This window comes from Crinia signifera, chromosome 1, assembly GCF_055691185.1.
Source record: "Crinia signifera chromosome 1, ASM5569118v1, whole genome shotgun sequence".
Classification (NCBI taxonomy): Eukaryota; Metazoa; Chordata; class Amphibia; order Anura; family Myobatrachidae; genus Crinia; species Crinia signifera.
The window spans coordinates 54,845,649-54,868,619 of NC_139217.1; the positions used below are offsets into that span (position 1 = coordinate 54,845,649).

The 22,971-nt window shown below is 46.5% G+C and overlaps 2 protein-coding genes across 3 annotated transcripts in view; both read right to left on the reverse strand.

Annotated features, from left to right (window-relative positions):
* The window catches only part of SORCS2 (sortilin related VPS10 domain containing receptor 2), a 719,220-nt gene that overhangs the window by 502,381 nt on the left and 193,868 nt on the right, over positions 1-22,971 (reverse strand). The gene's annotated exons all lie outside the window — the stretch shown is intronic.
* Positions 1,080-5,309, reverse strand: LOC146020834 (uncharacterized). Its single transcript, XM_083154386.1, has 2 exons — positions 4,365-5,309; positions 1,080-3,992 (listed from the first exon to the last, which is right to left on the reverse strand). The coding sequence occupies exons 1-2, from the start codon at positions 5,002-5,004 to the stop codon at positions 3,193-3,195; spliced, it is 1,440 nt and encodes a 479-aa protein (XP_083010512.1). The 5' UTR covers positions 5,005-5,309; the 3' UTR covers positions 1,080-3,192.

A 22,971-nucleotide genomic window follows, 5' to 3' on the forward strand; every position in this document is an offset into this window, starting at 1 on the left:
ATTTTGCCCATGCAGCGTCAACTTTTTGTTTGTTGAAATGATGATTGTAGACTACAGACCGTTATATAGCATTGTCATTAATTAGCTGCTAGCGATGTACAGATGTGTCCTCACTTACTGGTTGTCTGTTCACCATATGGTGACAGACCAAGAGAAACGTACCATATTTTTATTTTATTATTTAGATCTCGGATACAGCAACAGCCCCTCATAGTGTACTAGAGGTGCTAGGCTGTGACTATAGGCAAAGTATTTGGTTTTATACACGTACAACAGATAAAACACTGAGGAGAAAAATATATACAGAGTTACTGAAGGACACATCTGTACATAACAAGATAGCCTGAATCCGACAACATACCTGTAAGTAAATGAAACATGATAGCAATAAAAATGCTATAGTTAGAGATGAAAGTTACAACAAACTTAGGAGCCCGTTTATGAATCTGGGTGGAATATTACCCCCCAGGATCACATTGTAACATGAAATCCTATTGCCTGCGATGTGCTGAGCCAGGCACAGGGGAGTCTGCGTATGCTCATTTAGCACTGACCCCCGCCAACCCCATTGATTGCAATGCCCCGGCAGCACAGGCTACAATGGGATACCGCCACCTCAGTATGGCGGTAGCCCAGGGATGCGAAGAACTGCTACCCAATCTTAATACATCGGGATCACAGCAGGGATCGGAGAATCCTGCTGTGGTCCCTCCTACATACTTTTGGGTGATACTTAATAATTGCGGCTAACTCCTGAAAACGGGTGTATTGGGGTATTAAGCCACAATTATGGAATGATAAATGGGCCACTGAGTCTTCACTGACAATGTCCTCACCAGGAGATGCCCGGAGAGGAGAAGCAGGTTGATGGTAAAAGGGATGGGCTATTTGAGTCATTAAGCCCCACCCCTCACAAAGAAAATGTCACGATTGGGGAATATTTGTAAAGGGGCAGGCCAAAATGACTCAATTGGCATATAAATCTGACAATAAAGACCAAATCCTCATCAATCGGGACAGACTCACTGTATATGTCTCTCCATTGTGCTAACTTTACTAGTAATACCATGTTCTCATTGCCGCCCCTGCAAAATCCCGGGTTTTTCTTGCCGTGTTTTTGGCGGGGCACAGAGAATGGATACTTTTCTTCCCCATTCTACAGCACCTTAAACCCGGGAAATTCCCGTGTATGACGCGTTCACACTGCTTCCCCTGGTCTGCCCTGCCAACAAGTGTGTGAATATAAAAGCAGCTTTGATTGGCTGTTGAAAAAGTAGCTGTGATTGGCTGTTTTAGAAAGCAGCTGTTATTGGCTGGCTGAGGATGATGTCATATAAAGTGGCCTGTTTTTTCCAAGCACACTGCATTGCTGGAATCATGGCTGATGAGATGCTTTTGTTTTGCACCATTTTGCTGTTTCATGCAGCAAATGAGAGCTTGCTGCAGCTGCTTACATTGTGCTACCTTGCACAATGCACTTTGAAGAGGAGGAGAGCGCAATTTCTTGCTGAGAGAGACAGTGCTCGCCTTCATTATGTGCGAAGGAGAAGAGCTTTCATCACCTCCAGCGTTACCTCCATATTGAGGTTCAGCACATCCAGTACCCGGCGAATGTGGACCAGAGACTGCTCTCATGGCGAGGTATTTTGGTCTACAGTGGAGGGTTATGAGGATGACCAGTGGATGGAGCATTTTCGCATGTCACGTGGGACCTTTCAGTATGTGCTGGACCTTCTAACCCCTGCACTTTCCAGACAGACCACAAACTGCAGAATACCCATCTCACCTAGAAAGAGACTAGCGATAGCGCTATGGTGGTATGCTACACCGGGAGAATACCGCACAGTCGCCTGCTTGTTTGGAGTGGGGAGATCCACTGTATGCACTATAGTCCATGAGGTGACGCAGGCTTTGCTGGAAGGACTTTACCGTCGTTTCATCACCTTACCTCAAGGACAAAGGTTGGACGACATCATCGCTGGTTTCCTGCATCGTGGATATCCACAGTGTGCTGGAGCTATAGACGGTACACACATTCCTATTATTGCCCCCACAGAAAACCATGCGGATTACTTTAATCGCAAAGGCTGGCACTCCATAATTCTACAGGCTGTAGTGGACCACAAATATTGGTAAGTACATTTTTTTATGATAATATTAAACTGTACTTTGCGTATTGCTAGGGTAACTAAACAGAAATCTTAACACTTTATATTTTCAGCTTCACTGATGTCTTCATTGGCTGGCCTGGCCGTTCCCATGATGCAAGGGTTCTAGCAAATTCGGACCTATACCTTATTGCTGAGGAGAAGCAGGATGGCTGGTTGTTCCCTAGAGAGGTAAAGATATGTTTTTGCATGTTGCAGTTGGGATATTTTTAGTGTTATGTATGCATGTATGTATAACCAACGTACCACATGTATTGTTGTTTTTCAATGTCTCTCTTTACACCGGTAGAGAAAAGTGGCAATCAGAATAGCATACTTGTACTCCAAGAATTCCATATTGTAACTCTTATTTTACTTTGCAGAAATCGAAGATCATCGATGGGGTGGAGATCCCAGTACATATAATCGGGGATGCAGCATACCCATTACGACGATGGTTAATGAAGGGGTTCACCCAGCGCCATCAACTTACCCCGGAACAAATTGATTTCACCCACACCCTCAGTTCTGCACGAATGGTGGTAGAAAATGCCTTTGGCCGTCTAAAAGGCCGTTGGCGTTGTTTAATGAAGCGCAATGACATTGATACCAGCTTCATGCCTCATGTAGTTGCTGCCTGCTGTGTGTTGCACAACATATGTGAGTTTAAGAAAGAACAGTTTCTACCAGAATGGACCGTACTGGAGCCTGAGGAATCAGATCACTCTGCAGATTCTGAGATGTATGAGGGGACAAACACATGTGCAGAAGACATTCGCAACACCATTACCAATAACATATTTGCTTTAACCCACTAGTGTACTATAGTTTTTAATTTTCAATAAACTTCAAAAACATTTCTGTTTGTTTGTACATATTTTATTCATATGTACAACATATATTTTTTTAGTTAAATAGCATAAAGTGTACCAAAAATGCACATAGAAAAATATAATAAAACTGTAATGACAATACCCAAATGCCTTACATAACTTCTGTACAGGCCGGGTGGGCAGACAAATAAACAAAAAGTCAATAAACACCTCTACAGCACATGGTAGCGGGGGTTTTCCTTTCTTGGAGCCGTTCGATTCTCCGCATGACTATGTGGACCAGCCGCATAATCAAGGCAGTGTGGTGGAACTGTGGGAGGCTGAGTTGCACCCGGTGTACGCTCAGGGAAATGGCAATGATTTGCTGGAGGCTGAGGTGTCCCAGCAGCATACTCGGGGCACTGCGGAGGAACTGGTGGAGGCTGAGGTGCACCAGCTGTACGCTCTTGGAAATGTCGAGGATTTGCTGGAGGCTGTGGTGTCCCAGACGCATACTCTGAGGAGTGCGGTGGAACTGGGGGAGGCTGAGGTGGACCTGCTGTACGCTCAGGGAAATGGAGGTCATTTGCTTGAGGCTGAGGAGTCCCAGCAGCATACTCAGGGAAAAGGTGTGACATTGGTGGTGGGTGAGGTGTGCTGTATGGCACCATGTTCCCCTGGGTTGGGCCTACAAAATTTGGTTGGCCTGCGCTATACATTGGATAACCATACTGAAAATTATTGTGTGGTGGCTGGGGCAGTGCATGGCCTTGTGCCCTAAATAGACTATTAAGGAACTCCATCTGCGTATCTCGGTTCTCTCGATTGATACGCTCATGCATACCAACAATGGCAGTAATGAACGTGTTCTGTAGGTCACGCTCATTGTCCATAAATCGCTGCAGACGAGCATCTTCATGAACTTGCATCGAATTATCCATTTCCTTCAGGTGTTCAAGCATTACGGTGGTCATTGCTTTTGTGGCTTGTTCCATCTTAGTGGACCTCTTTCTTCTCAGTGGCACATTATAAACTATGGGAAAAACAAACAACACATTACTATACAAGACTATAATAATGTTACTTCTCCTTCTACCCAAAAGACATTGTTGGTGCCCATGCACTTGGAAAACCATCTGTGCTGAAGGCTAGATATCAGTAAAACCTTAACTTCTCATTCAGATGTGTTAGCAATGTTGCTGACAGGCCTGAATCAGATCCCCTCTGCACAGATGCATGTGGATGTTAAATTTCAAAAATACTTAAATAAAAAAGCAGTGTTGGCACATGCATGCTTGAGGCCTTTTCCCTCCTGCACTCTTGCTACATGCTGCAACATATTTCTTTAATAAACAAAAATATAGTACTGTGTAATAATGGTGTGTGTAAAAAGTTATAAACTTACTGTTGGTCCGCAACTTTGGACGTGCACTCTGTGGCAATGCTTCAAAGGCTGGACTTCCTTCAGCAGGTAGTGATGATGCAGGCGTTGATGGTGGTCGCTGCAAAGGTGATGGCGGATGCTGCACAGGTGAAGAGAATGCCGTGGGGCCTACAGCTGAATTGTGGGAGTTAAATGATGAATCCAGAACTTCACATTGGGCTTCACCATGGACAGAGCGGGAATCCATTTCACTGTCTGTGGCCTCAAGGTCAATGGGTGACGCTGCTGCTGCTACTGCGTTTTCTTCACAGACACTTGCTGCACTGCCAGCAAAACTGCTGGAGAAGGACAGTGATATGGGATTAGCCAGTGCAGAGTTCCCAAAGATGACATTACACTGGTCATAAAATGGCCAGTCCATACGGGCACCACCACTCTTCCTCCTGTTTAGGTCATGGACCTTAGCATACTGCTTCCGCAGGGCTTTGAGTTTATTCACTACCTGTTGCTGCGTTTTGACGATGCCACGGGCAGACAGGATTTTGGCGATGTTGTAGTAAACAACGGAGTCCTTCACTGTGCCGGTCACTTGCTTTTTTATCTCCTCCTCTCCTCTCACTGCTAGCAGCTCGAGCACTTCCTCATCCCTCCAGTGCGACATGTCTGCTCTCCTCGACGCAGCATATGGACGTCAGACGCAGCATGAAATGGACGTCACGTCACCTGATCACATCCGCCAATGAGCTTCTTTTTTTCCATCATGTTTGAAAAACCCGTGTCTGCGCTGTTCAGACTGAAGTACACCCGTGTTTTACCCAGGAAAAACCCTGCAAAAAACCCGTGTGTAATTCCCGGGGCATAACACCCGGGAATTTCAAAAGGACGCGTTCACACTGAGACACGACACGGGAAATTACCGCTCGCCCTGCCAAATACCCGGGTTTTTTAGGCAATGAGAACGGGGTATAAGTAGGATAAATGCTCCTCTAGGGGTATGTAGGACTACTCAAAAAATTGTGTCTCTCAAGAACCTTGAGAGTAGAATGATTTACACCATAGTAGTTAATGGAAACCACATGGAGAATATACAAACTCCACACAGTTAGGGATGTGGTAGGAATTGAACCCAAAACCTCAGTACTGTGAGGCAGTCATGCTAACCATTACACCAACTATGCTGTACACAGCACATCTAAATAATATAAACCTATTAGTAACTACAGCTTTGATTGTGCATGCATTGTGTTACCATATCTATTTAAATTACACTGGCGTTTCAAAAAAGAAACCGTCTCCAAACGAGCCAAGTATCCGCTGATTAACTGCCATTCTCAAAACCCCACAGCCACAGCTTCAAGAGATGCTCTCAAGCATTACAATGCCACAACACATTTCAGCGCTGCCTTGGCACAGATTATAGGGCCCAACTGTTTCCTTGTTAATACAAAATGCCTCTGTGTGTGAACTTCCAAAGCAGCGTGGCCTCAAAGACACACAGCAAGAACTGGACACACACTGCGATGCTGGCTTGTTAACCATACGGAATTGTCTGGACAATAGAGAGGTCAGATAAGGTTATCAGGTGGAGAGGAAGACTCGCGGAAGCCAATAAGATCCCGATTTTCTTTTTTTCAACTATAAAAAAAGCTTCTAATAGCACATTATTATCGTATTATGCCAAGATGACTGATATATTGGCATCGCTGGAAGTGATTATTCAAATGAGTAATAATGAGCTAATAATATATTCTGTGTGGAGATAGAGTATGTTTTGTGAGATATATATCGCTCTCTCTGTGAATGAGCATGATGTTTTGCAATAAGGGCTGGGTTTAATGACATAAACAGTTAAAAAGTAAGAACAACACAAGCTGCTTGAGGGATGCATTCAGCATTCTGGCTGTTGGGATGCCGGCGTTCACAAACCGACACATCCCGACAACACCGGCACCGGTAGTCCGACATCAGAGAGGATGCCAGTGCCGGAATCCCAACTACATATGTAAGAGGGCGGGTTGGGTAGGTTTAGGGGGAACTTAGGGTTAGGCTGCACAGGTTGGTCGGTGTTGTATGGGGGTTAGGAACTAGGAGGGATGATTAGGGATTAGCTGTGGGGTGGGGGGTAGGGTTGGGGTTAGGCTGTGGGTAGGGAGGGCTAGGGGGCAGGGGGGAAGTAAGTATACTTATTTGACAATTGTTGGGATTCCCTCCATCGAGATGCCGGCATCGGTATTATGAACGCTGGCATCACCACTGCTGGTCATCCGTATGTACCCCCTGCTTTATTAGATCACAATTTGTTATTGTTACCTGCATTTGGGTTGTTGTCTCTTTATGGCTTTATGGTCTGACTCCCATAATACTATAGTGGTGCAATACTTGGAGTGTGGGAACAGTAAGTTGTGTCACTCACGGAGTGTGGTATGTGAAGGGGGGTTAGTCTTGTCAATCATGGAGTGTGGGGACACATTAGACAAGTCATTCATGGAGTTTGGGGGAAATTAGTAGTCATGTCACTCATGGAGTGTGGGGACAGTTATATTGTCACCCATGGAGTCTGGAGATTTTGCCTTGCGAGTGAACCAGAATAAGGGCCTATATCCTTTAGGAGACAAGTTCTGTTCCACTGCTGAGTGTTCAGTGTTATTAGCATTTGGAGCACTGCCCTCAGAACACTTGCATGTATAATAACAGGACATCTGCAGGCCCTATGGCAAGGTTCTATAGGGGCCAGAGGATTCAGCTCCCCAGCTGAATGTCCCGTACCAGCTGCACCTGCTGCTGCTCTTGTAGCTATGCCCACCGATACACCCAGCCTGTACGTTAAGACTGTCCAAATGAAACAAAGAAGTCCACAGCGTGCCAGCGGAAGGCCGCCTTGCGCTATTCAGGCGATTCCTCAGCCCTGGCAGGGAAGCTATTCCATTGTCATGTAACTTTTGCTAAATACAGCAGAAAACACGTCTCTGTCTGTGCAATGTGACGAGGCGTCACTAATGCTCGCTATGGCAGGAGAATAGTTAATAAAGTATTCTGCCCAGGCTCTGCTCTTGTGCTGAGTGTGGCAGCCAGCGATTTGGAACGCTGTCCTTCTAAGGACTGGTCTCAGATATTTATTATATAATCTGTTTTTCATGGCCAAATCAATTACTCCTAAGAACCACGCTATCTCAAATCCTGTATGAGGCCTTTCCTGCATGTGAGATGTGTGGCAGCAATAACAAATCTTGTTGGTGATGTTCACCTAGCGCCCATCACTGGGAATTCAGAGATTACAGGCATCAGCCACCTACCTACAGTAAATAGATATTGCCCCAGGCAATGTGACCCAGGGTGATCACTACCACTTTTCCTCAGCACTTTGAAACTGCAGCAGGTATCAAATGCTATGTGCGTAAATGCTGAAATGTTTATACTGACTATGGCAAATAATAACATTCCACCTAGTTCCAACTAGTGGTGTGGCAACACTAGGGGCCAGACAATCAGCTCCTACCTACCATGACACAGACTGTGTTTGACAGGCAGGAGCTGATTGGTTGGTTGTTTGGGATGCGGTCAATTTGCCGGCGGTCGGGATCCCGGCGTTCAGAATCCCGACACTGGAATCCCGACCGCTGAAATCCCGAAACTTTCTCCCTCCGTGGGTGTCCACGACACCCATAGAGGGAGAATAAAATAGCGTGCCGAGCGTAGCGAGGCACCGGGCCCGCTGCGTGGCGAGCGCAGCGAGCCCGCAAGGGGGGGCGACCCACGTCCCCCCCATGTCGGGATTTCGGCGGTCGGGATTCCAGTGTCGGGATTCCGACCGCCGGCATTACGTATCGGATCCGGTTGTTTAGGTAGGTTGGTAGGTTGCAGAGCATCGGGAGCCAAGGCATAGTGATTATACAAGTGTGCAATGCATTACTGGGAGTTGACTAAGTCCCATGAGACTTTGCACAAGAGGTCAGAGGCTCAGCGGCTTGTGCTGAGCTCTGCTTGGTGGAGCTCATCATATGCTTCTCAGGCCCATGGAGGACAGCAGCAGCAGTGGCCTCGTCATGGGAGGGTTTTTAATTAGAGGCAGCGCTGAGCCTGTCAGGGCTCCTACAGAGTAATGTACAGAGGGACAAGCACAGGCTTTTCATGTGGTATATATATATATATATATATATATATATATATATCTTATATATTTAGCCAGATCCGTCACTCAAAGCAGTGTGGCAAACGGTGGGCGGGGTTACACGGGTGATTGACAGGCCCGTCCACCGTCAGCCACACTGCAAAACCTGGCCACTTCCGTAATACACACCACCCCCCTTGGCCTCTGTTCTCCACACAATCCGCCCCCTCCTCGGCCACTAACCCCGCCCCACGGCTACACACCGCGCCCCCCCCCCACACACACACACACACATCATCCGGCCGGCACACAACCTCACACACTACCCCAGGGTTGCATACCCTGTACCTATTGTACCGGTTTTCTAGCCTTCAGGCTTCAGCTGCAGCGTGTCGCCTCCTTCCATTTCCTGCACTTCTCTGTCTCAGCCGAGGAGGCTAGGGGGACTCTTGGAGTTGTAGTTTCAGACTGCCGGCTATTCCCCAGGGAGCCTGAAGGGGAGCCGCCGAACCAGACTACAACTCCCAAGGTGCACCAAGGGAGGACACGGTCTCCTCCTGCTCGGGGATAGACGGGAGAAGAACTTCACTTATGCATGCTGTTTGTCAGTCAGAGACCTGATCGATGCGCAGCGCAGCAGGAGAGGACCAGCGGGGCAGGTAAATTATTATGTTCAACTCACACACGGTGGGTATTGAAACTATCGGCAAGACCACGCCCCTTTTCCCGAAGCCACGCCCCTCCCGGATTTTTTTTTTTTTTTTTTTTTTTTTTTGGTACCGAATTCTGACCCTCACATGTTGGAGGGTATGGGGTTGCCGACCCTCCCGCATTTAGCGGGAGTATCCCGCTTTTTGATCCGTTCTCCCGGTCTCCCGGGAATCTATGGGATCCTCCCGCCTTTTAGGCTGCCTGTCAAAAAAAAAAAACCCCAGTGACTGCGCATGCGCAAGTTACAAAGCGCAGGGGCTGACGGTGACCTCGCGGCTTTCCTATTACATGCCGGCTGGGGTTCTGTACTACCGGACGTGGTCAGGTCACCGTCATAGCCCTGGCAGCGGCAGCACAGTGACAGCATGGGGCAGACACGGGAGCAGCAGAGGGCAGCGCCGCAGAGTACATGGTAAGCTAGCGGCAGGCTTCCCTCCTGCTTCTCTCCCTCTGCTCCCCGCTGTTTTCTTTAATAGGGCTCGGGCTCAGCCTGTCTCTTCTCCCCCCCCTCGCTACAGACCCCCACGCTGCCGCTGCAGCTTCATAAAAATTGCTCCCCTCCCCAGTCCCCACTACCTTATAACATATAAGGTGCAGGAGGAGAGGAACATTTCTTTTTATAAAGCAGCAGCGTCGTGGAGGGAGGGAGGGAAGAAGGAAAGATTTTCAAATTTGCAAAATGTACCTATAATGTACACTCTGAAATGTACTTTGCATAGCTCCGCCCATGGCCCGCCCCATTTACATGCCGTAAATGAGGCGGGACCATGGGCGGAGCTATCCAAATTACGTTTGAGAGCTCCCACGCCCCCTATTTCCTCTAACAAGCTGCTCTCTCCCGCAAAGCCCAGCTCAAAAGTCGGCAAGTATGCACTACCCACCCCCTCCAAGCCCAACACCCCCCCTATGGCCGCCCATACACGGCCAGCTCCAAGGCTACACACCGTGCTCCCCCCCACCATACACTGCCACCACCCCCCCCCCCCGCTACACACCGCGCGCCCCTTCCCCCTCACTCTCATAACAGATGTAGTTGCTAACAAGCACCACTCCCCCTCTCAGCACAAACACCGCCATACCCCCCGCCCCACCAAAGCACAGCACGCCCACACCCGCACCCCCTTCACCAATAAGCCTGCATCTCCCTCGGCCCGTCCTCACCACCCCTTCCAGCACTACACGCCCTGATACTAGCTGCCCCCCCCCCCTGCCCTCACTGTCGGAGATCCCGTCCCCCACACCCGCCAGCATCACTCAGACGCACAGCCTTGCCGTGCGCCCGCCGCTGGCACCTTCTTTACCCAGCCAGCCAACCAGTGCCTTCGCTCTGTCGGAGGAGCCGTCCCCCCACACCCGCCCGCATCTGTCACAGACACACAGCTCATTGCCGTGCGCACGCCACAAGACCCGCCCCTGCCCACCCACTGCCGTCTCCACATACCCGGCAAATCAAGACATTGCCATGCGCCAGCCGCTGCCCGTACACTGCCATGCTCCAGAGGAAGACCCGTCTCCCAACACCCACCAGGATCTACAGAGCCGCACACTACATTGCCGTGCGCCCGCCACTGCCACCTTAATTACACCGCAAGCCGCCCATAGATGACGCAGAGCAGCACTCTCCCGGACCCACGGACTGCTGCTGACCACCACTGCACAAGACTGTAAGTACTATGCCATCCACCCCATACCACTACACCACCATGGGGTAGTGGGTGCCATAATATGTGTGCTAAAGTAGTAAAACAGCAGCTACCCCTTCAACATTACCGTGCTGCATTTACTACTTTAGCAGACGTATGGCACCCACCACCCCATACCACTACACTACCAACGCCTCTCTATCTATGGGGTGCCGGTCAGCCCCACCCTCCATAACCTGATCACGCTGCACTCTCACTAACCATGTACTACTTGGGTAGGCTTATGGCACCCAGCACCCCATACCACTACACCACCAACGCCTTTTCTAACACAACCTCCCTTAAACATTTCATCGCACACTATATTGTGTGCGTTTTGCCACACACACACACACACTTATGCCTCCAATACTCACAACTACTCACACACCCCTCCATGCCTCCTATATTCACAACTATACACACACCCATCCGTGCCAACAATACTCAAAACTACACACACACACACACACACATATCAATACACATGCACCTCACACTACTTCAACTAACACATCCCCACATCTATTTACACTCTCCACCCCGTGCTGCCACCAATCTTCACTCTCCAACACCATATGTAAGTACCACCCAGCAGCCCATACCACTACACATCCCCACATCTATTTACACTCTCTACGCCGTGCTGCCACCAATCTTCACTCTCCAACACACTCACAACTACACACATATACACCCCCATCAATGCCTCCAATACTCCCAACTACACACACACCCATTCATGCCTCCAATACTCACAACTACACACACCCATCAATGCCTCCAATACTCACAACTACACACACACCCATTCATGCCTCCAATACTCACAACTAAACACACACACACCCATTCCCATACATGTCTCCAATACTACCAACTCACTCACCCACTCACCCACACACACACACCCACCCATCAATGCCTCCAATACTCCCAACTACACACACCCATTCATGGCTCCAATACTCCCAACTACACACACACCCATAACCATACATGCCTCCAAAACTACCAACTACATACACACACACACACACATCTATGCCTCTAATACTCCCACCTACATCACACACCCTTCACACTACCTACCCTATATCTCTATTAACTCCAGCACCCTACACCACTCACTAAACCTCACATTTTACACTCACATCTGCAATACGCATGCACCTCGCACTACTGCACCTAACACATCCCCACATCTATTTACACTCTCCACAACCTGCTGCCACCAAACTTCACTGTCCAACACCATATGTAAGTACCACCCACCACCCCATACCACTACACCACCAACGCCTTTTCAAACACAGCTCTGCTCCCTTAAACATTTCATTGCACACTATTTAGTGTGCGTTTAGCCACACACTCACTTATGCCTCCAATACTCACAACTACACACACACATCCATGCCTCCAATACACACACCCATCCATGTCTCCAATGCTCACAACTATACACACACACACACACAGCCATGCCTCTAATACAAACAAATACACACACACACACCCCCATCCATCCATGCCTCAAAAATACACACACCCATCCATGCCTCCATTACTCACAACTACTCACACACCCCTCCGTGCCTCCTATACTCACAACTACACACACACACACATCCGTACCTTATATGCACTTTCATTAAAAAACATTTATGCTCTCAAATGCACTGTAAGCACATTATTCAGCAAATTACACTACATTTCACACTCACATATATTCCTACTTCTAATGGGGCAAAGCCCCTCACGACGGTGTGAAGAGCGCCCGGAGGGCGCGATGAATCACCTAGTATATATATATATATATATATATATATATGGGGGACAGACTCTCGTTTCGCGCCACTGGTTTTTATAGTAACTATGCTGGGGCTGCCGGACCCACACGGACCCCTGTTGGATGGGGACAAAAGGAATGTGAGTAGCAGTTGTGGGTTGGCGCCCTTTGGTGAGATCTTAAATGATTAGATCTATGAAGCCTTAAGTTGGACTGTACCACTGAACTTTTTATGATCTAATTTAACCACCATTGGAGTGTGGATCCAGAGACATTTTAATAAATTTATATATGAATTTTGGACTTTACTTGTATGTGTATGGAATTCCAACTTAAGGCTTCATAGATCTAATCATTTAAGATCTCACCAAAGGGCGCCAACCCACAACTGCTACTCATATATATATATATATATATATAGTATTAGAAAGCCAGCAACATCCAATTTTTTCATGCAAAAATATCAAAAAGATTTTAATGGCATATTAAAGTGCAACGTGACAGACATAACAAAAATCAGTGCAAGGATGAGATGGAATACTTAGCAGAATTCAAGGTCAGAAATAAACCATCGCAGCATCCCTAAATGCGGTATGTATTACACCATTTATGAGCCTGGCACTCTGTGAATCACACCATTTAGGTGTGCAAGCTGGTCTCAGGATATATATATATATGTTTGTATTAATCCCCCTCGCAGTTACCCATTGACCAAGTTATACTGCCTTTACACTGTGTTTTGACAGTGTAATATTCTCCAGTACAGTTTGTGGCCAGTAATGACAAGTGTCCCCGGGCCCCTGAAGGCTTAGTCCGGCCCTGCACACATGGGATTAATCTAGCACACTGTGTGACATCAACCTTAGTGAAACCATCCAACTAGTGCCCTAAATTTGGAAAAGTCATAATTAGTCATCGTTTGTGGCTTTGCTTATTGGGGATGTGGTCTTACAGGAACAGGGCCAAAGTCAACTTTTGTCCTAACATTTTATAATATAGTATGGTAGCAGATAGATCCCCTTCGCCGGGAGGACCTTCCCATCATGCATTGGGTCCACGTCAACCTGGAGGGGGGGGGGGGGAAACCTGTGGCGAATGAAACGAGCCACCATGTCGGAAGCGTGGCAAGCAGAGCAAATCCGCGAGGGTCCAATGCAGCTGAAATAAAAGAAAATTACATAACCTAAATTACAGATGTATTAATCCTGGGGAAGAGATAAAGTGGAGGTACAGTAAAGTAGAAGGTGATAAGGTACAAGCCTATCAACTCCTATCTGTCATTTTTTCAAACATAGCTGATTAGCTGGTGTGTTATCACCTTCTACTTTATCTCCACTTTATCTCTTCACCAGCCTTATTACATCTGCCCCACTATGAGAAGAGATACTACTGTCCAGACAAGGTTGAAAACGGGAAGATAAACTAACTGCCATCTGTTTTCAATGACATACCCTATTTTAAAATCTATACCCCTTGATTTACTTATTCGCATCCACCATGAATCAGGCCAAAGGACCATATTCGCAACTGATTGCATAGGCGATCAGACGCGCAGTTTCTCAGTGGTCCTGATTTCTGGGAGTGGCAAGGCCGAGGACTGTGCCTGCGTGCAGTCTGCTTGGCCTCACAAACCGTCCTGTGTGGGGTCAGACTGGCTGTGACAGAGGAGCATCGCGACCATCTTCTAGAAATGCAACTGCAAGTGCAGGCAGGGCGGGGTTTGGTGGACTCGCAAGGCTGCGACTTTGCAGCCTTGTGAATCAACCAGAATGATCCCCAAAGTATAAAGTGCACAATAGTGACTAGGTGACACCTAAGAATTTATCGACATGCCCTAGGACGACATTGGCAGAAGGTTGACACAATCTTTAGGTCGATATGAACATGGTCGACATGAATACAGGGTTTTTTTGTGTCTGTGTTGACATGGGTACCGTATCAGTGTACCGCTTCGCTCGCCATGCTTCGGGTACGCTGTTATACTCTCAATCTATGCCTACTGAACTGAAAGCAGGTCCGCGGCTATTTTGAATTCTCCCGCTGGACCTAGAGACAGTAGGAGCTCGCGGCCGGCAGCCAATAAGAAGCCCCCATTGCCACTCCTTATTGGCTGCCGGACCGCGAGCTCCTATTTGCTCGCGGTCCAGCAGCTGCAGTAGCTTCAAAATAGCCACGGACGGTGGCGGACCTGCTTTCAGTATACAGCCGGGCAGAACGCAGCTCTCTGCCCGGCTGTCACAGCTACTTCAAATACCTTGTCAGCGTTCCTTAGCCACCGGTTCTGCAGAACCGATCATATATTAGGTATCGGTTCTGCCGAACCGGTGCGAACCGGCTGAATCCTACCTCTGCGCACACCCTATTAACTACACAAACAAACCACAATTACAAGGTTATAGCATAAAGCGTATTTTTACAGCTTGCCCACTGAAGTGAGTCATCTAAAGGAAATACAAGATCATCAATATAAATAATAGATGAGTGGATCGGATGATTTCTCAAACAATACATCTAAGTTAATAATTAGAAATGTTGCAAACATATAGAAAGAAAAAAAAAAACTTTAAAAGCCGTCAGTCGGTAACAAAGGAAATAATGACACATTATCGGTATAAATAATATATAAAAATAGTTTGTAGTACACCCAGAAGCGAGGTAGGTGCCTGCTGGACAATGTTTAGTCTATTAGTTGTGAAAGCCAAGGAATGTGATCCTCTGTCTGGCTGATGGTATCTGTGACATGTATAGTTAGGGATGCATTCCGGAGACTAATCCAGACCGGTCATTTTATGGAAGTGGATGAACTCTTCCAGAAAAATACTTGTTTGGCTACAGGAAGGTCCAAGTGTGTACGTAGGGGATGCAGTCATTTGGTCTACAGCATTATGGTCGACAGTCATTAGGTCGACATGGGAAACGGTCGACATGGGTCTAGGTCGACATGGGAAAAGGTCGACATGGGTCTAGGTCGAAAGGTCATTAGTTCAACAGGTCGTTAGTTCGACAGGTCATTAGTTAGACATTGTCTAGGTCGACAGCCAGAAGGTCGACATGGGATTTTTCACAGTTTTTTGAGCCGACATGTGCCGACAGCCAGTATTTTATGCCCTACCATCCACTAGGGCGTTGTAGGAGAATAAAACAGTGTCCCGAGTGTAGCAAGACACCGTGCCTGATACATTGTGAGCGCAGCGAGCGATGCAAGGGGATGCGGTGCACTTTAAACTGTGTCCATGTTGACTGTGTTGACATTCAGGTAAAAAAACTGTAAACAAAACCCATGTTGGCCTTTTGACTGTCGACCTAGACAATGTCGAACTAATGACCTGTCAAACTAACGACCTTTCGACCAAGTACCATGTCGACATTTTCCCATGTCAACCTAGACCCATGTTGACCTTTTCTCATGTCGACCTAATGGTGTCGACCTAATGACTGACGACCCTAATGCTGTAGACCAAATGATCCCAATTTGTACGTAGCATGCACTGAGGGGGTTATTCTGGTTGAATTCACAGCCTTGGGAGTCCACCAAACCCCGCCCAGCAGATGATTGGCTGGCGACACCCATTCGCAAGGGTGACTCGCTCGCAGGGGCTTGTGAATGGATGTTACACAGTAATGTGTATGATGAGCGGATGTCCCGACTGAAACCTTGACACCAAGGGGAGGATTTACACTATCACTCGGAATCTTGGTTTGATGTCAAGGTGTAGAATACGTACTGTAAGCGTGGCTGGAAGCTTTTGCATGTCATTAGGGGCAGACGAAATGGGGTCTGGAGGATCCCTCTGCAAAACAATTGCCTATACACTAGTCATAGTGGAGTAGTCAATACCGGGCAAAATTGGCAAATTTCACCCATTTTTTGAGCGAATTCGACTCACCGTAGTCTGCAAAACAATATACAGTAGTCATAGAGGGGTATTCAATACCGGGCGAAAAATCTAGCATCTGCAAAACCACGTAAATCGGTGATATTTGCACAAATTCACGTGGTTTTGTCAAATTTGCTTCCCATTTTTGCCCATGCCGATTCGCACCCCCCTCAAAAAGTGAAATGGCATTGACGAAAATGTACTCAAACTGAATACTAATAGGCGAATCTTTGCCGTTTTTTCTCCTGGTGAAAAACTCTGCCAAGATTGAATACCCCCATATTCTAATTATAGGCTAATGCCCCCAAAAATGTATACTTTCAGGGGGTACTTTGACATTTATCTGTAATATATAAGCCCCACAGACCCATAGATAAGGTAATAGGGGTATGTGAAAAAAGACAGTTGCAGGAGTGCATCCGCATGCAACTGTCTTTTTTTCTCTTCGTTCTTTTGAATATTGACCCCCAGTTGAATAGGATGGCACCCCCCGCTATAAAAGAACAAACAAATAGCTGCATACTGCCCATCTAACAAAGGGTACAAATTGATTTTTGTGTGCAGAATCCAAAACCTATATCCCAATAGGGGTGTGTAGCATCTCTTGTAATTAATGGGACCATTCCTCATTTCTTGTAGACATTATAATCGGAAAGAAACGATTATCACACAGCCTAGTTGACTAGATCATGTGAAAAATTATATTTTCCAGGAATGAACGAAGTGAAGGGTGAACTCAGAGTTTGTCTGCTGAGGTCTTATATTGGGGTAATTCTACAAATGCATGCACCAACCAACGCCATCTCCGACACAGGTCACAAAACGCGCCGCAAATTTCAATTGAATTCATTAGCCGAGAACATTTCCAATACTTCTGTAGTCACAACTGAACATTTCTAATTATGAAATGTAGATTCTCCGAGGACACAGCTTTTAAATAAGAATAATTCAGTATGACCATAAAATGCAATCGACAATATTAATATATTCCTTTCCTTTAATAATGGGAAAGAAAATTACATCAAATTGTACCTATTAAGTTTTAAGAACGTTTGCAACTACTTTAAAAGTGAAATGTACGTACAGTACAGTACAGTAGGTGGATGCAAGCATGTTCCAAAAAGTTCAGTGTGCCTTCATTCAAAAGTTTTACATACACTTCTGGAAACATTGAATTCATAAACAGCCTTTTTATAAAGTGTGATTATAATAACAGTGTTTCAAACCGTATGCTGTTATTACAGTCGACCCATCTGCCAAGGATCTAAAACTAGACAATAACTAATATTATTATCATTCTCCCATTAATTCGTAGTTTGGGAGAGAGGCGACGTAGACAAACTATTCTAGTCAGGCAGTAGCCTCTGCCGGGTGTGTAGGCGAAAGGTGGAGACTGCGTGGGCTTAAAGTTATGGTATACTTCACAATCTGAAATAAAGTTTTTTGGAATTAATATTTTTTTTTTCCTAGAATGTATTTCTTTTTCTGGAATTTAGATAACAAATCAATAATAATTTCCCCAGTTTGATTGCAACAAAAAAAAAGTGTTCCTTCACAAATTCTGTGTCACACACATTTGGGGAAAAAAATGTCCCACTTGTTGATGGAATGTCCACCAACAAGGGTGCCTCTTGGAAAGAGGCAAGCAATGGTAGCATCGATTCTGGCACTGGATTGGAAACATTTATGTTCCCAATAACCACCCCAATACAAACTTGTATGCATCTGGAAAAGGTTTCCCTGGGTATTCTCTGTCAGCACAAACACTCAGGGCAGGGTGGATTAACACTCTGGGAATGTCTGGGCATGCACATGTCTCCAGAAGCATGTCTCCAGAAGCATGGTGGACCACCTTGTTCTAGTGACTAATCTTCATTGCTCATGCACAGTGGCCATTTTCCAAGTGGATTTTCTTGGCTGAGGCTGCAGCGCTGACTCGGATTTTCAGAAAGTATTTAAATATGGGTTCACCCATTATAGAGTAGCAAATGACTCAGGTTGGAAGCAGTGACAAATGTATTTTCCAGATAATCCCCAGAATCAGAGCAGTTTATTGAAAAGTGAATGAACATGATTTTCCATGATTGTGTATTCAACAAAACTTTAACTGAGAGGGCTTCCACAATACAGCCCGCAGAACCGCTCTCCCTCCCTCTCTCTCCTCCCCCTCCTCTCTCTTCTCTCTACCCCCTCCCCAGAGTAAATACTACGAATACTGTTTCAGATTCGATTTTGTTTTCAGTGATTTCTTGCCTGTTCTTTTTGTGTAAGAGTTGTATTATTTATTTATTTATAAAAGATAATTTGCAATGTTTATCATTTAGCAATGTTTTAACCACTACCTGCCTGTGTAAGGGGTACTGCCGCTAGGGGGCTGTGTAGGTACAAATGTGTCCCTCTGTAACTTTGCTGCATACTGCAATGTATAATAGTGCTGCAATGATGCAGGGAATCGTAGCCTGGCGGCTTCCAGTGCTATGAGACGCCGGCAGCGTTAGAAAGGGACACAACTGAAAACCACAATGGTGCCACGGCACAACCGCTAATAAGGCCAAATGCGCTATGCTTCAAGAGTGATAAACAGCCAGCCAATCAGCTCCTACCATGTCACAGACTGTGTTTGAAAAAATGTGAAGTAGGAGCTGATTGGCTGGCTGTTTATCACTCTCCATTTTATCACTTTTGAAGCTTAGTGCCTCTGGCCCCATAGTCACTAATTTCATACAGAAGATAAAAATTAATTTGTTTCTTTTAAAGATGAGCTCAACCCAAAATTAACATTTTGTTCTGTGGGGGTAATCTTAGGGGTCTATGTAGCATTAATTATTTGCGGATATTCCATACCTCCCAACTTCTCTTAGGACAAATCGGGACCTGACAATTTTTTTTCGGGGGGTGCATGTGCACGTCTCTACAGCGATCACGGCAGAACAGCAGTTATCTCCAGCTCCAGCCAACTGCCCCCCCCCTCCCCCCTTGCCCATGGGATATTGTGACCCACGGGAGGGACAGCAAGACAGTCTCAAATATCGGGACTATATATCTGTAATGGGGACAGTTGGGAGATATGGATATTCTCTAAAAAAAAACAAAATTTTTGGGGGTGTAGCTACAAATATTAAGGCTCCCCCATATGTACTATGGAAGGACAGCAACTGATGTCTGTGTCAGTCTGTCCATTTTCATCCACAAATGCTGCCCCCACAGGTTTCTATAGGGGCCAATTCGTTGATTGGCCCCGATAGGATAATGTCATCCCAGATGGTGATATTCTACAGTAGCCTGGGGCTCCGGCTCCACCGTCGCCCAGTGATGCATACACCAGTGGTGGATTGTGATAGATAAGCCCCTTAATGTAAGCTAGTTAATTGTGTAAACTTCACTATACTGTATAAGGTGCATCACACCATTGATTCTCAGTTCTGAAGGAAACCGTTCCCTCCACTATCTCAATCTGTGAAATGATTGGCAACCTGCTGTTTTTTTCCCACCCACTTCAAGACTGGCGGCATCTCAGACAACAAGCTGTTGAAAAGGATGGTTACGAGGTAATTCCCATGGATAAACCATAGGGCAGGTCTACCAGCAACTCATCTGTAATATAAGGTTACTGTATATGTATGAAAACCAGGGCCGGTGCTAGGGTGTCCGGCGCCCTCCTGCAAACCATACATTTTTCGCCCTTTCACATTGCCATTGCAACAAGCTGCAGCCCAATTGTGGGAGTATATGCAACATGTGATCCTATGGAGGATCTCGGGTTCATGTACATGTATGCATACACCATCTCAGTGCTGTGTCCGCAAAATGTTGCAGGCACTAAAGGTGCCCATACACGCTGCGAGAATCACATACGTTATGGGCTAGATCGCATCGCACAGCATGCATGCAATGTGTGTGCAATGCGATCCGAAAGCAGTACAAAAAGTATGTGCAGTACATTACACCCCTCTCGTGACTGAGGGGGAAAGGAGGGGAGAGGAGGAGATGGAAGAAGAGGGGAGGAGATAGAGGGGGCGGAGTGTTGAGGACTGGCAGTGGCACTGGCACAGCACACTGAGAAGAGGGAAGGAAGGGGAGGCGGCGCTGCTGCCTGTTTGTCATTTGATTGACAGCTGACAGGCGCAGGGAGCAATGGGTAGGGGGAGGATCTGGACAGGACATGTCATCCAGGCATTCACAGCCAGTGCTACATGCCTCAGCGCAAGTGTTCGTGAGGAAGAGGGGGCAGGTCGCAGGAGGACAGTGGGTGCAGGGAGCTGCTCAGCCTCTCCATCCTGCCGCCCGCTGTCAGACAGGCGCTACGGAGGAGGCAGTGACAGTGAGGGCTGAGTCAGCTTTACCAGAGCAGGGAGGGAGACAGCGCCTTTTCAGCATGGCGCCTCCCTGCTTTGCAGGAGCTGCTGAGTGGGTAGCGCCGGCCCTGATCAAAACACAGAGATAAAGGGGGTTATTCTAGTTCACTCTCAGAGGCAAATTCCTTCTTAAATGGACAAAACCATATGCACTGCAGGTGGGGCAGATGTGCAGAGAAAATTAGATTTGGGTGGGGTTTTACTTCAAAGTGAGATCTATATTGCAGTGTACAAATAAAGCAGCCAGCATATACTGTATCCTGCACAGAAACAAAATAACTCACCCATATCTATATCTTTATGCACATGTTACATCTGCCCCCTTGCAGTGCACATGGTTTTGTCCATTTGAGAAGGAATTTGCCTCTGAGAGTGAATCAGAATAAGGGCCAAAATACCAACCAATCAGCAGGTTCGCTGGCAGTTGTGTCGAGCCCAGGGTCTACACAGAGATTTAGGGAGGTGTGGCCAGCCCACGCCCTCTGTAGGTAATGAGTGGACATGCGTTGTAGGTGGGGGCCAGTGTTGGTGTCAGCGTGAGGATTCCCCCCGCACATCACACAACGAGAGAGGAGAGACTGCTTCTCTATATATATACAGGTATGTAAAGCTTTCAATACAATGTGCAGTAAATTAGCACACCTCAGGGGGGGAAGGGTAGACTATGACGGGGAATACTAAGAAGGCGCTATAAAACGATGGGTGTAAACTTTTTATTGACTTTCCAGATTATTCCCAAAAGTGAATGATCTGAAAAATTCACTTCTAGCAGCCAATTAAATTATGAATTGGATTATGCAAATGTTTAGACATAAAAACTATAAAACTGTAAAATTAAAATTAATGGAGTGGATTTATATGGGTAACAAATTCCAACATGATCAGTGTTATTAATAATAATGCACATTACCATTAATGCCATAAAACGTCGTAATGAACAACTGGGAAATATAGTTAATTAGACAATAGTAAAACAAGATACCCTGGTAACATTGTGGGTTGTTCATCTGCAGGGTCGTGTTGGTCCTCAGTAATCATATCTGACAGCCGCGGGAAAGGCGTCGCTTAAGATCAGAACTAGAACATAGTATATTTGCATTTGAGCCTGTATGAGCCGCAATATCAATCACAGCTGACAATCAACAAATAATCATTGATTTAATTATTAACATGGGGGTCATATGTCTTTTATAGTATGTACCACTGATGGCAAGGCTGGGTGCATGCCTTTACGATCACTCGGGTGATCGGCGGAGTAGTATGTAACCGGTATGACCCCTGTGACCTCTGGGATCAACAGGTCAGCATCTAAAATACTAGACAGCACATAAGATGCGACCCCCCCAATCTGAAAGCTGCAGGAGCAATTTTAAAGCAGTTTCTTTGCCATTGCTTTTACATCACTCCTGCATACACACCTACTGTATAGAATTGTTGGGCCGTTCGTCCGATATTGGGTGATCTGGCGATTGTATACTGTAAGTGTGTACCAATTTTAAAAAGAAAGATTGTATTGTGCAATCGTTCAAAACCGAAAAGCACAAAATCCTTGGCATCCGGATGTCTAAAAGACAATGTTTAGGTCAACATAAACAAAGGCCCACATTGAGAAGGTCTACACATGAGAAGTTTGACGTGAGTTTTACTATCGATGTCGACCTTTCGCTTTGTTGACCCTTTGCCAGTGTTTACCTTTTGCTATTGACTGAATAATTGTCAACCTAGAACGGTGATGGAGAACCTTGGCCCTCCAGCTGTTGTTGAGCTACACATCCCAGCATACTCTGTAACAGTTTTAGCATGGCTAATTAGCAAAGCTGTTGCAGGGAATGCTGGGATGTGTAGTTCAACAACAGCTGGAGTGCCAAGGTTCTCCATCACTGACCTAGACATTGTGAGCTATATGACACTCAAAATCCATAGCTGCTACTATATACAATATAGTATTGGCCATAGATTACAGAGACACAGTCCCACTATTTGGAGAACCTCCCATGGGTGGCAAAGTCCCGGAGGGGGGGGGGCAATTGGGGGGAGCCGGAGATCACCGCTGCTCTGCTGCTTACTTCAGTACGGGGAAGAGGGAGGGCAGGGAGGGGGCTGTC

What these genes read in the sequence shown, in the direction of transcription:
- LOC146020834 (XM_083154386.1), bottom strand. Translation starts at nt 5,004, where the DNA reads ATGTCGCACTGGAGGGATGAGGAAGTGCTCGAGCTGCTAGCAGTGAGA. An exon ending in TCCAAAGTTGCGGACCAACA is followed by an intron (nt 3,993 to 4,364) that starts GTAAGTTTATAA and finishes TTTTTCCCATAG; the next exon opens with TTTATAATGTGCCACTGAGA.